The sequence below is a fragment of the Olea europaea genome, chromosome 8 (genome assembly GCF_002742605.1).
Source record: "Olea europaea var. sylvestris chromosome 8, O_europaea_v1, whole genome shotgun sequence".
In the NCBI taxonomy this organism is placed as follows: Eukaryota; Viridiplantae; Streptophyta; class Magnoliopsida; order Lamiales; family Oleaceae; genus Olea; species Olea europaea.
The window spans coordinates 4,697,406-4,714,931 of NC_036244.1; the positions used below are offsets into that span (position 1 = coordinate 4,697,406).

Genomic DNA, 17,526 nt, shown 5'->3' on the forward strand with positions numbered 1-17,526 from the left:
TATTGGGATCCATATTGATTTTGATTCAATATCATGCTAATGTCAATGTGAAGCCGGGAGATGTTCAATAAATGGCAAGCTCAGAGATGGTGGGGTGAAAATTATGATAGAATAATGGAGCTCTACAATGTTCAGAGATTTAACCAGCAAGCTCTCAACACTCCCGGAAGATCTGAGGACGGAGTAAATTACATTTACTTTCTTGCATTGCGTTTTTATATTGAGAACGAGGCTTAATTTGTTGTACATATCTGTATGTAAACTAATCGGAACTCTCGACTCCTATTGCTGCAGAGAGATTCTACTTACTCAAAGCTCGGTTCTGCCATGGAAAGTCCTCGGATGACTCCATTCAACAAAGAATGGACTCCAACTCCAAGGTTCAAACCTCCTGACCATCTTCAAGTTGCGGCTAATCAACATTACAATCCTGGATCGAGTGCTTTCACGGCTGGTTGCCCCAAGGGTGAAATGTCGTCTATGGATGCATCAAGAACAACAACTTCCTCCCGAGATGAGGCTTCAGTTTCTGTAAGCAATGCAAGTGACATTGAATCGGAATGGATAGAACAGGATGGACCTGGGGTTTTTATTACCATTAGGCAACTGGCTGATGGCACTAGGGAGCTCCGGCGTGTCAGATTTAGGTAATTAAATTCTGCGTTCGTGTAAAAATTATGCAAATAAACTCGATGAAAGTTTTTTGCTGCTAATCCTTGTCCATTTATGTGCTTAATCGATGCAGCCGTGAAAGATTTGGCGAAGTGCATGCAAAGCTCTGGTGGGAAACTAACCGGGAGAGAATACAAGCTCAGTACCTGTGATACTATGTAATGTAAAGCTCAAACTCCATGGATATGGAACCGTTCCCTTTTTTACATCCGGGCTTGCAGAATGGAGACTTGAGGCAGTGGATTCACCAGCATCGTGCTAAAACGACTAAGCCAAAATCCGACTCTATAGCATTGTTAAGTTACAAAGTATTCAGACAGATATTTCATTCTGATATGCTGTTTTTTCTTGATCATTAGTTATTTATAGTCTATACCATGATTTTGAAAATTCTTTCTAGTCCTTGTTTTCCCTTGTTTCTTTTCCTGATCCTCATCTGATGGAATCATTTATATCTCAGTTGGCGGTATCAAATTCTACAACTCAGAGTAACTTAAATAGAATTAAGAATACCGTAACAAACTCGATTTTATTGGTTGGATACATATTTTCTCCAGCGGTACAAGAACAATAAGTCATTATAATGTCTAATCCCGTACAGTACCAAACACACAACTCATGAATGCAATGGCATCCTCGAATTGTTCGTGTTGAATTGTGTAAGGTGCACCACTTGAGGGAGGAGATGATACTTAATGTTGAGACTTTCGAAAATCTTCTTCAACTCAAGGAGAAGCTCTGTTATACGGGCATTTCTATCACTGTAATTCTGATGGTTAATGGTGTGTTGAACAGAAACAGCCATTTTCATTTTATCCACATTCTCAATTTCCTTCACTATCACTGAATGTTTGGGGTTCCAGTACTTGGGTTTGCTCTCAATGTACCTGCACCATATGATAAATTCAATCAACCAAATTTTATCCATCCCCAAAAACGACGAATTGATCAACACAATTCGAGAATCTTACATTTGTATGGCTTTCTTGAGAGCAATAATCGTCTCCATTGATGTGGAGACATCGATGGTGAAATCAATTGTATCACACATTTCCGGGCTTCTATAGAAGTTGCTTATTGGTTTTGTAATCAGAATTGCATTAGGGTAGTAGATTTTCTCATTGTCGTACCGAAGGAAAACGGTTGTCAATATATTCATCTCTTCCACAATCAGCTGCATATCAATAGTACACAAATCTATGAGACAATTTCTATCAATGTTAATCGCACTTGACACAATGGATGTTTATGTTTATGATGAACTTGTACACTTACGTATTTGGTACATTGACATGAAAGAATTATTTGTCAAAAACAAATTCTTCTTCTCTTTGATCATGTGCAATCCAATGTATCAAACATGCTTGCTTTATTATTTTTTTGTCACGCCAATCACATCTTAGAAAAATTCCCTTTACATGATGAAGGTAAACTAGGGTTGCAGACAAGTCAAGTTGGCAAGGCCAATCGAAAGAGCCATGCAACCTATTTTTTCAAGGTGGGCTGACCTTCTATTGAAAGATAGCTTACATTATAAGCCCAAAAATGATACTTGTACAGATAAATTGTACGGACACTCAGTACCTGATTGGCTATTTTAATTTTGTTTTAGTTGAAAAATCCAATCAAACGTTGCCATGTGGCATTCTGTAAATCAATCAGTGCAATTTATCTGTACATGTAGTATTGTTCTTTTAAGCATGATGTATCGGTCTTTTACCAGGATGGACCACCCCGCTACTAGGAAGCTCAACCCACTTTGACATCACGAGGTGAAACAGTAAATTAATTATGAGAAGTGTTACCTGAACACCATCGATGACACAGCGATCTCCAATGTCGAATGGATGCATGACGAAGACGAAGACAATGGACTCGAAAACAGTCTTGCACATGTTTTGGAAAGTAAATCCCACAAGTAGTAGTTGTGTTATAATGAAAGCTACTACTTTTGTTGAGGCCAACCCCATAACCAAAACGAATACCACCGCAATAATCATACTCACAACTGCACTTGCAAGTTTGTGAAGCTGTTGAACTGCTGTCTTCGTGTCATTCAGGGAATGTGCAAGAGATTTTCTTTCATGATAAGCACGAACCTGAATTACTTATAATTAACACATAATTAGTTTAAATCTGTTCAAGAAAATAAGCTTGATAAATGGAGTTAATTATAATGAAAGGAAGTGGGAAATTGAAAGACTTGCCACCCAGTTTCTGAAGGCAGATTTAGTGATCTTGCCTGTCTCCAATGCACCTTCAAAAAGTGGGAATATTGTGTGAATTTCAACTCTTTTCAAGAATCTCATCAGATCCTCTTCTTCAATGTACCTAAACAAGTGATAAGATGGTCAACTTCACCTTCAAAATATTTAGAGACCACATCGAAATTAGAAAAGGAATTGCCAAATTAATGGAACTTCAACAAGTTTAAGACCATGACACTCATTTAGGTAACAGTTTGTAGTCATCATTATAAGTCTTAACAGCCCCCCCGGGACATATCTCAGTAGTGTAAAGGACAAGGGTGAGGTATACTCAATCTTGCTGACAGTCGCAGTGTGAGAGTTCGATTCCTAAAATATAGATTGAGATTTTTTGTGGGCACCAGTGTACAGGCAGCTCTTATTCTCTGACCTGTTGGAGTACATCTCGCGATTAACCTCTCTCACGATACTCCAGGAGCGGGGCAGTGAGAGTTCCATAAGGTTGGGGTTCAACCTTTTTTTATAAGTCTTAACAATTTTTAAACGTCATAAAATGATAAAATTCGTTGAATATTCACACACCGTATATTTTCTCTAGACTCCAAAATTTAATTGAACGAGTTTCATGTATTGTATCTACATGCATATTATAGCCTTCTCCACTCATGTATCTCTAAATGGGCATTACCATTTTTTTCTTTTTGCTACCATAATAAAAATTGAGATTGAAATAAGGCTAAAGATCGTCATCAGACGTCATGTTTAGCTTACTGTACGATCTAGCTAGAACCCATAAATGAATTCGATGTGTCTCTAACTATAGAGGTAGTGTGTGGGCCAAATTTTACCATGTCAATGGCTAGCAGCTTTATCTCATACATGCAGCCTCCACTAGCACCGGTTGTTGGATAATAGAGTACACTGAATATGAAAAATGGGCTGACACAGACGAACAGAAGACCACCATATGGAACAAGAGGACCTTAAAATTGTAAGGGTTGTTGTCCTATACAAAAAGTTAATATTTTCAGCTTAAATTCATCATCAAATTATAGTTTATGTGCAGAAGTTGTCAGCTGATGTTGACCCGCACTATCTGAGGTCTTCCTCCTGTGGTAGTCCTCATTAAACATGTGGTGATATTTCAACGTCATGTGGTCTAATCACGACTGAAACAGGTTAACATAACGAATTGGGAACAGACGTGAATCTTTGTTGCAGTATCGATCAGTCCCACTGCCACTAGTTTAAATCCTCGTGCTAGACAAAAGGATTATGCCACTAAGGAGCCAAAGTGAATTTTCCACTAACAATATGAAATGATGTACTCCATTTGGAGAATCTTTATCCCAGGAACCCTAATTCCTAGTACGGATTTGGACATGTGAATGTATTTTCTTTCTAGGGTAAAAGTTGTAATAGTTGGTTCTATCTACAGTAGTATATGAAAGGCTTTTATAAAATCTATAGTAGGAATTCACCAGAGAACAATGCTATGGGTTGACCCCGTAGATTGGTCTTTCCACGTGGCCAATTGAGAGCCACTCCAGATGTTCCTTCTTGTATGCAACAACAAACGGTCGGGCGTATATGGCTATTCCCAGCGGCGGTGGCGGCGGCCATATACACTCTGAAAATCAAGTTAGCCGACGGTGATGACGATTTTTGCCAGAATACGCAAACTTGGGGGAGGAGAAAATGTATATACTTTGTGGTGGAATGACACTTTCCTTCTTCTTAGCCAAGTCCTTGGGTTATTTATAGGAAAAAGGTGTCGTTGGATGCAAGACACGTGGACTCATCCGAAGGTGCAAGGCGTCTGCTCGTAGACATCGATCAGTCACTTCTTCTGACTAGGAATTGATATATGACAGAAATGTCACATCCATATTTCCTAAAGTTACGGGCACAAATATGGCCAAAAGATTCGTTCGTGAAACTGGTGGTGGAGGGGTGTTTCTCCTCTTCTGCCTCAGCAAAGACGCCTCGGTAGATGTGAACGCCTCGGATCCTATCACTTCGGAATATCAACGCCTCGTTCATGTTGTACGAGGCGCACCTTCCTCCTTACAGAGCACCTAGGATAGGCAAAGCACTTAGGCGTGCCAGGTGCTATGTACAGAGGCGTAACACTATGTGTACAAGGGAGTTTTACAGGGAAATGTACAAAATTCCACTGGGCATGTTTTCATTAGGTGTTGGGCGAAAAAAAAAAAAAAGAAGCCATACAGGTGTTTCCATCTTAGCACCTAATTTCTATACAAACAACTTAACTGTTCACCGGAATAGCATAAAGGGAGTCGGCTCCTATTGCCAATTTATAGTTTGATCAGGGACTCCTATAAGCAACTCGAGCCGATTAACAATCCAATTCTTAGTTACCTTTTAAGGCAAAATCAAGCTCTACGTGCATATGTAACATTTTTTGAGTAGTATGAGAATTCAATAATTACAAAATTTATCATGGAGTTCATTTTACAATTATTAAACACAAAAGAGAGAGAGTGAGAGGTAGATACTTACTTGGCACCTGGTTTGGCTACATTCTTGAAGATCCTCTTAGCACAGTTCCTTGCCTCCAGTTCACTGGTAATGTTCTCAGCCTCGGCTCTTCCAAACTCATCAACAGTTTTGGAAATAGTCGACAGCCCAAATGACATAACGTAATTTGCCAACCTCTTTGCGCTCCATGCAGAAGCCGTACTCTGGGTGCTCAGCTTCCGCAACTTCTCAATATCTATCCTCCTTGTTCCCACCCTCTTCGATTTTGAAAAAGCCCGAGATTCTGGCCTCAACTTTGCTGGGAGCGATTTTGATACCATCAAATCCTTGTGGTGTTCTGCCTCATATGTCACCTCGTCCATGGGCGGCCCAAGAAGAATGTCGAGAACATAGTTATGAAAAACACTCTCCTTCATGCGATCAAAATATGTAGTGACATGAAAAGAAGAGGCCAAACTCTTGACTAATACAATTTTGATGAGCCAAATTGTAGCGCCTATAAGAACTGCCACCAGGGCTTGGAAAACTTTCTGCAATAATTTGTTCTCCTTGTGGATCTTGTAACTGAATATAACAGTCCATGCTAGGAGAACAAGGCCTAACCAAACACAATTCTGGATACTCTTGCGGAGTCCATAGACGAAGTACAGAACCTTTTCGCGAAGCATAAAGTTTCTTTCGATCAGGAAAGCACTGATTCGAATTATCCATTCAGAGACAAGGCGGCCACTGAAAATGACAAGAATCATTAGGCACCATCTCCATAGCTCAAGCCCACATTTCAGCTGGTTCCTGAGAGAGGAAATTGTTAAGGAACAGATCAAACAAGTTGATATGATACAAAACAATATCCACTCAATCAAAATCCTGCAGTTGATTTTGAATTTCTTCTTCAGGAGTTTTTCCTTCACAGTTCCTCCCTCTCCTTCATCAAATTCCTCATCATCTTCTTCACTTTCTTCATCACTATCACTTGGAAAGCTTTCGTTTCGTTTCAAGGGCTCGAATTCATGGGATTCAGCTATGATTTTCTGGTTGGCTGGAAGAGTAAACTCGAGCAATCGAGATTTGGGTTTTGAGAAACTCAGACGGTGTAGGGACTGTACTCTTGCAGGTGGCAGGGGTGGCTTGGTTTCCGCTACTGTGTAAGGAGCAGCTACTGGCTTTGATTCAAGGGAGTGGCCATTACTGTGCTTTTGTTCATCCATGAACACAATTACATGATCAGAAGTTTGTGTCTCCATATTTTTGGTTTTTCTACACTGTAAAATTTACCTCTAATTTAATGTGCTTTTAGCATTATCAGCCTTTGCATTATATAGGACCAGGGGGTGTTGTTGAGGAGTTAATTGGCAGATCAATGGCAAAAATATGTGGTCCAGTTCCTCGCTCTCATGCAACAGTGAAAAATCATGTTGCAAGAACAATGCTTTCTGTATCGTGCACATGTTAAAATTTAGATTTTGACGTGAGTCAAAGTCAAACTTAACAATAAATTTTAACCACATATTTTATGAAACTTTCAATCTTTCAACCATACATTTCATTAACTTTTATCAAAATTACTAAAAATCTAATTTTGATCCCCACCAAATAAAAACTAAAACTATAAATGAGAAAATAAATACATTGCTACACATTATCCCCCTAAAATCAGATTTTTTGGTACATTTTGTGCCTTTTTCGTGTTCATTTTGTCAAGGAATTTTTGACAATTAGCTTGAAAGTTGGGTCCCACTCGTGAGTAAAGAAGTAAAAAAAAAAGAAAAAGAAAAAAAGGACATCTGATTGTGCTAAGTGACGGCAAAAAATAAATCAACAACAAATAGGCGCTTTAATAAAAGTTGATGAAATGTGTAATTAAGAAATTGATAAAAATTGTGAGTTCAATGAAATGTGCGCTAAAAATAAAGTTGGAAAAATATGAGTTTTAATCCCTGTTTGGCCCCCATTGTTTCAAATTATAATTCTCTTATTCTCAACTACACAATCTTTCATAATATAATATTACACGTAAATTAAAAATCTCTCTCTCTCTTTTTTTTTTTCAACCATACATTCAATAAAAATGATACTATTCCAAAAATTATAAATTGAAATAATGGGGGTCAAATGGGAGCCTAATATATGATATCAAACCCGGGGGGGGGGGGGGGGGGGGTTTTCTAAAANNNGGGGGGGGGGGGGGAGGCGTATTTCTACAATTCCACTTACTAAGTGTTGACTTTTCTTGGCATCAAAAGCGTATAGTAGATAGACAAGTCACAAATAGAGACCATGAGACTTGTTACACTTTGTTTATCGTGATATCATATTGAACCACTCCATTTGCCAATCAAAATTCTTACATGACTTGGTTTTTGGCAGATACACATTAAAGTAGTGTTCTTTCTGTTTTAGAAGAAAAAGGAAAAGAATAATAGTCTTTTTTGTGGGCATTAATAATCCAGATGAATTTGCATGTCACTATACATGTAGCAATAAAATTGTTGCACCACTATTTCAAGTGGGTTAGAAAATGACAAGTACTGGGCCCACACCAGTTGACTATGCAATCGAGAACTTGGCTTGTTGTCAAGAACCCGATAAAAGTTTTAGGTCAACGTGTTAGACTTTGGGCTTGGTTTTTCCCAATTGTTGCGCCGATATAAGAATCCTAATCGAGTTTTGGCATGTAAGATTTTGATAATCTTAGATACAGAATCACAGTTTAAGCGTATAAACCAGTAGTCCATATTCCATGATCGAGAACGGCAGCAAGGAAGGACTTATGTCGTTGATCCATTTTTAGAAAATAATATTTTATTTTGCCTCGTTTGTTTTCATTATTTGCTCATTAAAATAAAAAATGACTGTTATCCAATACATCAAACCACCATATTTGATTTTCTATCTTTTGTGTGGGGTCCGTAACGACTATATTTTTCATTCTCATTCTTACATTTAGCCCCTGTTTGGCCTCCATTAAATTACATTTCATTTTTCTCTCTCTTATTTTCAAGCACACATTTTTTCATAAAATAATATTACACGTAAACCAAAAAAATTTTCTTCTTTTTTAACCACTCATTTTCCCAAAAAAAACACAATTTCACCCATTTTCATTTCAAAAAAGAGGGCCAAACGGGGGCTAATGTGGCTCAAACGGGACCTTTGTTGTTTATTTCAATAAATCCTCATTATTTTAATATCTTTGAAAACTATTTGTACTATACGTATATATAGGGCTTATTCGATAGTGATTATGAAAATTGATTTTTCGATCGTTAGATAGAAAAGTGGATCTCATCTGTGAAAGAAGAAATAAAAAATGACGACTGACTTAGGGAAGTAATGGTCAAAAAATTGATTTTTAGGGTGAAAAATTAGAGCCAAACATGCACATAATGATGGTGTTTGGTAGGGACTAAATTAGATTTTTTAGTAGATTGTGATAAAAAATTTTAAAATGTGTGGTTAAAAAATTGTGGAATCCATGAAAGACGTGGTTAATATTGATTGTTTGATTTTAACTTAAATTAAAGTCTTCCAACGTCACAAGTTTTTAGATGCTTGAAAACTTGAGGGAGATGTCAATACTGTAACTTTGGACAAACCAAATTGAAGAATAATAACCATTAATTCGAACCAAGAACTCGACTCAATGATAAAGGAAATTTTTTAACTCGGAGGCTTGAAACGCATAGGAATACGGTTTCTTAGAAGCAATATTTGTCCCCTCTCGATTTGAGGTTACTTCAAAAATTCTCAAACAATAGCTCTTGCGGATGTGATGAGTTTGTACAAAGCAAAAACTCACGAAAGGACCTTGAACATACGTATTTTTTGAAATTGCATATTTCTTGGGGAAGAAGAAGATGCGTATACATGTTCTTAAGACTAAATAATGATCCCCAATCACATATTTATAGCTTAATGGCATCATATGAACTCAAGCAATCGAAAGGGTAGCGTCTCATCATGAAAAGGTGCAAGATTTCACACCATAAATTCAAAATTTGAAGAACAATTTATTTATTTATTTTTTAAAACGTTGCACACTTTGCTCGAGCAAGCTTCATATGCAGAAGCGAAATCTACTTTTCTGCGTTATATCATGAGCACGGAGCTTATTATGTCAATTGGTGCCTTCAAATTTATATATACTTCTCCATTCTTTGTTTCCCTTGGGTCCTTCTCTTGTTTATATATTGTCGATCTAGATCCACTGAGAAGGTAGAATACTCTACGAGGAAACCTAGGCCGAGTTTTTGCAAGTTGATCCCAAACAAAGCCAATTGTACCCTTTGCAAGGATCACAAGTAACTAACCAACCAAATTCCATGCCTCATCTTATCTTTCAAATAAATACGAATTCTCTCTTTCTTTTTTTCCTGATCAAAGGAACCTTAATCTAACCCTTCCCCTCTTACTAATACTAAAGAACGTTATTTTGATTTATGGTTAATACCGGATATATAGACAATAATTTCAAATCCAAAGGCACTAGTAGAGAGGTGTCAGGTGTGTAGTTGAAAGAGTTGAAAGTTTTTTCATAAGACAATTGTATCCATTGAACAATACATGTTCAAGCACAATTTTTATTTTCTAAAGTACCATGGCAAGCATGACATCGTTATGAACATAAATTTCCAAATTATGTAATTGCAGTAAGAGGCAGGTTCAACTTGATTGATAACTTTTTTAGGGTCTAAAGGAGCTATCATGTCTTTATACAGTCGTGGAGTTTGGTAGCTTTCTCTAATCTTTCCTCGACTTGAACAACCTTCAGGGAAAGGTCCTTTTATCCGATAGAAAAAACAGAGAGCTAGTTGTACTACTTTGCCATGTCCTTCAAGTATTGTCCTGTTGTTACTTCTCCTTCCATCAGCAACTGTGAAGACATGGGTGCAAAAATGGGAAAGAGAAGGATGGGGATTAGAGAATCACTTCCCAGTTTTGATGTTAAAGGATAAATCTCACATCGAATACAAATGAAAATATAGATCAACATATAAATGATTGGACTATTCTTCTTAATAAGGTTAATCTTTCAAGATAAAAATCCAAGTTTTAATATGGTATCGAGCTCATTGAGCTCAGACAAGCAATTCAATTCGATTAAGACTCAATAAAATAAGTACACAAATTTCAAGATTAGTCTACTCAAACGAGTTATCATCTTGTCAAGACATGTTAAAGGATAAATTCACATCAAATAAAGATGAAAATATTAGACTACTTTTAATATGGTTGACCTTTTAAGATAGGATCCCAAGTCTTAATAACTAATTTCGACACCTTAATGAAATCAAATTCGAACGAAGTGTTGCGACTAGAGAATGGAAATGTTGCTGCTCTTTGATGTTCATAATAACCTTCGTCTTCACTTCTGCTAGTGCTTGCTATTACCGAACATTGGTGTAAAGAGGAGGTTCAACAAATTAGGCAATTATTATAACAAGCTACTAAAAAAAACATGTATTAAAAACTGAAGTAATAAATTGGACAGAAATTAAAGATCGATTTCTACTATTTGCTGTAACGCAAAATACACCCAAAATCCACAGAACTTCTCACCTTTGGAAGAATCACGAGTGCTTTCGTCTCCAGGAGCACACTGTTAGTATGAATCTCGAAACCAAAGGGTTCGAAATAAGGATTTTTGGCACTCAGACCATAACCACACAAGATCACAGTAAAGAGTATAGCCTTCCCTCAAAACCGAAAGTTCACACAAAAACACAACCCTCTAGTAGTAAAAATCACCCAAGATAACAATATTTTTGAGTTACAGAAAAGATCAAACAAGGGTTTTGAATTTTTCAGAGAGAAAACGAAAAGTCTCGCAACCAGAGAGAGAAAGAAGAATCTGGAAGAATGAAAAATTGAATCTCACACGTGAAACCCTAGAGGAGCCTTATATAAGAGTCACCAATGGTCAGCCATCCTACGGTTGAGGGGTTAACACGTGGCATCATCTCAGGCGTCCATTTAAAGGTCCAAATGCGGTTTTAAAAAAACAAAAACACGTTTTTCTTCCGGTGAGAATTTTTAACAAATTTAACAAAATTCAACCAGTCAACAGATTAAGTCTATAAGGGGTTGTTGCATCATTGTGCCACCATTTCAATCTCCACATTGGTACAATGATCCACATTCACTCACATTGTGGTTACTCCCAATTTTCAGACATCATTAGCACTCTTACTAGATACTCAAATCAGCATGCAGTGATGTTCAACAAGTTCAAGCAGTCCAGAAACTTGTTAAGGGGTAGCACCTTTGTACCTACATTAGCGGGGTTAAAATTAATAGAAATTTTTTCAAGGTTCACAACTCCTTGTGAAATAATATCCCTTATAAAGTGAAATCTAACATCAACATGTTTAGATCTATTATGCAAGACTGGATTTCTACTTAAATGAATGGCTAACTGACTATCAGAATAAAAAACTAGTTCTTTAACAAAGCCAAATTCATTTAATAACCCTTTCAGCCATATTCCTTCTATTATAGCATCTGTTGCATCAATATACTTAGCCTCGGTAGATGATAATGCAACTATCTTTTGGAGCTAGGATTTCCAGCTAATACAAGAATTACATAAAGTATACATATAGGCTGAAGTGGACTTCCTATTGTCCCTATCACCAACATACTCTGAATCAGTATACCCTCTCAATACAACACCTTCAGTTTGTTTTCTGAACTGAATACCTAAATCTGATGTACCTTTAATGTATCTAAGAAGCCATTTCATGGCTTCCCAATGAGCTTCACCTAGATTTAACATATATTTACTTAAGACACTTATAGAATATGCTAAATCTGGCCTACAACAAACCATGAGGTACATGATCCAACTGCGTTAGAATATGGCACTCTTGCCAGCCTTTCAAATTCTTCTTTAGATTTAGGACATTGTTCATTTGAGAGTTTAAAATGATTTGCTAAAGGCAAACTCATACTTTTGGAATTAGACATGGAGAATTTATTTAGCAATTTCAGCATATATGACTGTTGGTTGAGACTTAATGTGCCTTCTCTCCTATTTCTTTTAACTTCGATACCTAAAATCATTCTCTCGAGACCTAAGTCCTTCATTTCAAATTCTAATTTTAGTTTATTTTTGATATCTTCTATCTCTTTTATGTCATGACTTGCCAATAGCATGTCATCCACATAAAGGAGTAAATAAAGAAAATTTTCTCCACCATTTCCTTTACAATATAGGCAGGTATCGAAGTTGCTTCTCTTAAAACCAAGTCCAAGTACAAAATTGTCAAATTTTTTATACCATTGCCTTGGAGCTTGTTTTAAGCCATATAAGGATTTTTTATGAAGGCAAACTAAGTCAGACTTCTAATTTACCTCAAATCCTTTGGGTTGTTTCATGTAAATGGTTTCGTCTAGATCACCATTTAAAAAAGCTGTTTTCACATCTAATTGATCTAGCTCCCAGTTAAACTGTCTGGCTAAGGCCAAAATAACCCTAACATTAGTAAATTTTACAACGGGTGAGAAGATTTCATTGAAATCTACTCCTTCTTTTTGGGTAAAACCCTTAACCATCAGTCTAACTTTGTATTTTATATCATTTTCACTTTGTTCACCTCTTTTAATTTTGAAAATATATTTACAGTCAACAACCCTTTTTCCTTCTGGTCTTTTTACCAAAACCCAAGTTTTATTCTTTTTAAGTGATTGCATTTCATCTTGCATTGCTGCAAGCCATTCCTTAGAATCTTTACTATTTATGGCTCTCTCAAAGGACTCGGGCTCATTTTCAATCATACTTTGATAAGATAGCAAATATACATCTTCATCAAATCTAACAGGAGGCCTTATTTGTCTTCTTTGCCTATCTCTAGCAAGTTGATAATTGTCTAAAGGCTGATCAGTTTCTAATTCAGTTTCAGATTCATCATTAAGAATACCATCACCAGGTATCTCCTCATTTCTCTCATCAGGTTGTGTAACATTCTAATGATTTTCATCATCAGATTGCTCCACCTCAATTTCAACTCGCTTTTCTACACTTTCATCTTGACTTTAGGGCTCTATTTTGTTTTCAAATTTAAGGCAGAGCAGATCATCTTCATTAAATACCACATTTCTACTGATTATTATCTTATAGCCTTTGTTTTCCCTTACCCATAGCCTATACTCCTTCATCATAGCCCAAGAATACACATTTAAGGGCCTTAGGTTCTAATTTTCCTTCAAACTGGTGTGCAAAGGCTGCACAACCAAATACCCTCAAGTTACTGAAAGTCAACTGGTTTTCCTCTCCATATCTCTTTAGGGGTTTTAAAGTGTATAGCAATAGAAGGGCTTTTATTAATCAGATAACTAGCAGTTTTAACAGCTTCCCCCCAAAAAATCTTTGGAAGGCCTGAACTTAAAAGCATACATCTCACTTTTTCAAGAATTGTTCTATTCATTCTTTTGGCCAAACCATTTTGTTGTGGGGTGTGTGCTACTGTTCGATGTCTTAATATACCAGGAAATTTGCACAACTCATTAAATTCAAGATTACAGAATTCCAAACTATTATCAGTTCTTAAGACCTTAATATTTTTGTCAATTTGGTTCTCAATCAAAGTTTTCTAGTCCTTGAAAACACCAAAAGTATCAGATTTTGATTTTAAAAGAAAAGTCCAATTTTTTCTAAAAAAATCATCAATAATTGACAGGAAATATTTAAAATCAATATGAGTTGTTACAGAAGCTGGTCCCCAAAGATTAGCATGCAAATATTCAAGTATAGACACAGATTTATGCATTTCATGCAAGAAAGGTAATCTATTATGTTTTTCAAGAATGCAATAGTCACAAAAACTGAGTTTTTCTATGTTATCCTTTCCAAAGGCATCCTGATTTTTCAAAATCTGTAGCCCTTTGTCACTAATATGGCCCGATCTTTTATGCCATATATGTGACTTATCATTTTGAACTGAGATTGCTGCTGATGTGAATTTTAAAAAAATTTTAGTTTGTAAAATGTATTGGTCATGTCTCTTTGGGGCTTCAACAATTACTTGTGAACCCCTTAAGATTTTAATGTATCTCTTGTTAATCAATATGTCATAGTTTGGGTCATCTAGAACCCCTAAGGAAATAATATTTCTTTGTAAATCAGGAACATATCCAGTCTTTTTCAAGACCAGTTTATTATTTCCTTTTACTTTCAAAGTGATTGTTCATATTCCTTTAACCTGACATGTCATGTGATTACCCATTCAAACCTTACCACCAGTTACATTTTCAAACTCAGTAAACCATTCTTTGTTTGAACACATATGGTAGGAGCAGCCCAAGTCAAGAATCCACTCTTGACAAGGTGGACAACTTACAGCTACATAAATTTCATCAATTAAGGTCTCATTATTGTAGGCTAAGGCTGCACCACCATCATCTTTAGATTTATTTTTCAAATCACCAAGTCTTTTGGGACAATTTTTGATAAAATGACCGTCACTAAGACAATAGAAACACTTCTTTCCTTTAGTCTTCATTTTCATTTTATCCATAGGATTTACCTTTTTTTTGTGTCCAAGTTTTTTGTTAAAATTCACAGTCTTGGGATTAGACTTAGTCTTAGCCATCAATTTCTCCCCATTGACAGATTCTCTCTTTTCAAACTTTAACTCTAATTCCTTATTTCTTAAAGCGTTATGATCACATCAGCGATTAGAGTTTCCTTCCCACATTCAATTTTACTTTTAACATCTTTATACTTATCACCAATTGAATTTAGCAAGACTACAGCCAACTGATCTTTTGAGAGTTTCTCATCACAATCGGCTAGGTCACGAGATAGTCTATTAAATCTATCAATATTAGCCTCAAGATCAAGTGATGGGTCAAGTTTAAAACCAAAGAACTGTTTCAGAAGATACACCTTTGTTCAAGTATGTATCTTCCAACTTTTTCCACAACTCAGCAGCAGTCATAGTCTCACCAATTTCTCTAAGTACATTGTCAGATAAATGCAGAAAAATTGAACTCCAAGCAATTTCATCAAGTTCAGTTTTCTTGGTTTCTTCTAAATCATCAGGCCATGTTTCATCAATAACTTTAGCACATTTTTGTTGTAACAAAATTGCCCTCATTTTCTGGCGCCAAAGACTGAAGTCTCCTTTGCTATTAAAAATATCTACTTCAAATTTTGTATTTGTCATTGTTTTTGAAAAAATTTGAATGCAGACACACTATATGTAGATCAGGTAGACACTTCACAGATACTTACAACTTAAAATCAATTCAAGTATCACCACACAGGAGATATGAATATACAGTAATCACAAGTTGTAAGGAACTTCAGGTATTTCGCAGGAATTGTTCAAAATCTTGGAGTCACATCATGTTTTTCACAACACAAATCACATTTAAGTAGCAAGAACCAAGATTATACACTAATAAGTATCACAGCAGTATATCAATATCAAGACCTTTGACTTAAGTCAAGGTAACCCTCAGATTCCAGACAACTCTAGGGTTTCTGGACAAAGGAATTACCCTGTCAGTTGCAGATCAAGGATTTAACTCACAGTTGCAGCAAACTTAAGTGTATATACAATTTAATCTGAAATATTAATTGAAAAACAGAACAATCTTACCAGATCCCTTCATTAGGATTTCAAGAAATAACGAATGTTAGCTAAACTTGAGTGTCACAGTTTTAGATCTACAAGAACAGATTCAAGAACCTCCGTTCAAGAGCTCTGATACCACCGTAAAGAGAAGGTTCAACAAATTAGGCAATTATTATAACAAGCTACTAAAAAAAACATGCATTAAAAGCTGAAGTAATAAATTGGACAGAAATTAAAGATCGATTTCCGCTATTTTCCGCAAGGCAAAATACACCAAAAATCCACAAAACTTCTCGCCTTTGGAAGAATCATGAGTGCTTCCGTCTCCAAGAGCACACCGCTAGTATGAATCTCGAAACCAAAGGGTTCGAAATAAGGGTTTTTGGCACTTAGACCGTAGCCACACAAGATCACAGTAAAGAGCACATCCTTCCCTCAAAACCGAAAGTTCACACAAGAACACAACCCTCTAGTAGTAGAAATCACCCAAGATAACACTATTTTTGAGTTATAGAAAAAATCAAACGAGGGTTTTGAATTTTTCAGAGAGAAGACGAAGAAGTCTCGCAGCCAGAGAGAGAAAGAAGAATCTGGAAGAATGAAAAATTGAATCTCACACGTGAAACCCTAGTGGAGCCTTATATAAGAGTCACCAATGGTCAGCCATCTTACGGTTGAGGGATTAACAAATGGCATCATCTCAGGCATCCATTTAAATGTCAAAATGCGGTTTTAAAAAAAAGAAACACTTTTTTCTTCCAACAAGAATTTTTAACAAATTTAACAAAATTCAACCGATCAACACATTAAGTCAGTAAGGGGTTGCTGCATCATTGTGCCACCCTTTCAATTGGAAATCTGAGATCATTGCCGTTTGTACATTTCATCAAACGTGGTAGGCAGATTTGAAAGTTGCATTAATTTTCCTTGCACACGGATATACCTAGTATGGACAGGAAAGGTGATAACTATAACAGAAAAAGAGGAGAAAAATGCTACTTGCTCCACAAGGACGGCGGCAAACGAGGCAGTGACTAAGTGGGGGATATGGTAAGTGGTAAGTATGCCGTAACAATATATATAAGGGCTTGTATTACTCCGCTTAACAAAGTTACCTCTAAGATGAAACATCAATCTTAATATGATATCAGAACTCATTAAATTTAGAACTTAAAATTTGATCCAATTAAGATGAAAAAAAAAAAAATGAACATTCGTATCTCAAGATTGGACATTCGTATCTCAAGATTGGCGGCATGTTAACTAGATAATGTGCATGTATGTAGACTAAATTGTTAAGCTAAAATTGATGGGATGGGGATACCAAATTTGTGCAATTAAACAACCTTTTAGCTTCATTTTTCTCGACAGAACCGTTTTTTAGCTACTTTTGTTGATAGTACGTAGAGACATTCTACCGAGAAAAGCAGCTAAAAACATGGCCATTAAGCACGGCCAAACACCCTCTTAGTCGAACACGCACAGTGTCCTGCAATAGAAAAGGTAGAACACTACATTTGATCTATGTAGAAAATAACAAGAACAAATCTACAGCATTTCATTGA

The 17,526-nt window shown here is 36.3% G+C and overlaps 2 protein-coding genes across 2 annotated transcripts in view; one reads left to right on the top strand and one right to left on the bottom strand.

Annotated features, from left to right (window-relative positions):
• LOC111398586 (protein BREVIS RADIX) overlaps nt 1-1,134 on the top strand; it is a 9,857-nt gene extending 8,723 nt beyond the window's left edge. The window contains exons 7-8 of the mRNA XM_023025555.1: nt 297-647; nt 746-1,134. Of these exons, the coding sequence (XP_022881323.1) occupies nt 297-647; nt 746-824 (430 nt within the window). The 3' untranslated portion in view covers nt 825-1,134. The remainder of the gene's footprint in view (nt 1-296; nt 648-745) is intronic.
• Nucleotides 1,135-1,182: 48 nt separating this feature from the next.
• LOC111398585 (mechanosensitive ion channel protein 10-like) lies at nt 1,183-6,679 on the bottom strand. Its single transcript, XM_023025554.1, has 5 exons — nt 5,403-6,679; nt 2,880-3,003; nt 2,478-2,771; nt 1,644-1,846; nt 1,183-1,559 (listed from the first exon to the last, which is right to left on the bottom strand). The coding sequence occupies exons 1-5, from the start codon at nt 6,623-6,625 to the stop codon at nt 1,289-1,291; spliced, it is 2,115 nt and encodes a 704-aa protein (XP_022881322.1). The 5' UTR covers nt 6,626-6,679; the 3' UTR covers nt 1,183-1,288.
• Nucleotides 6,680-17,526: the final 10,847 nt, after the last annotated feature.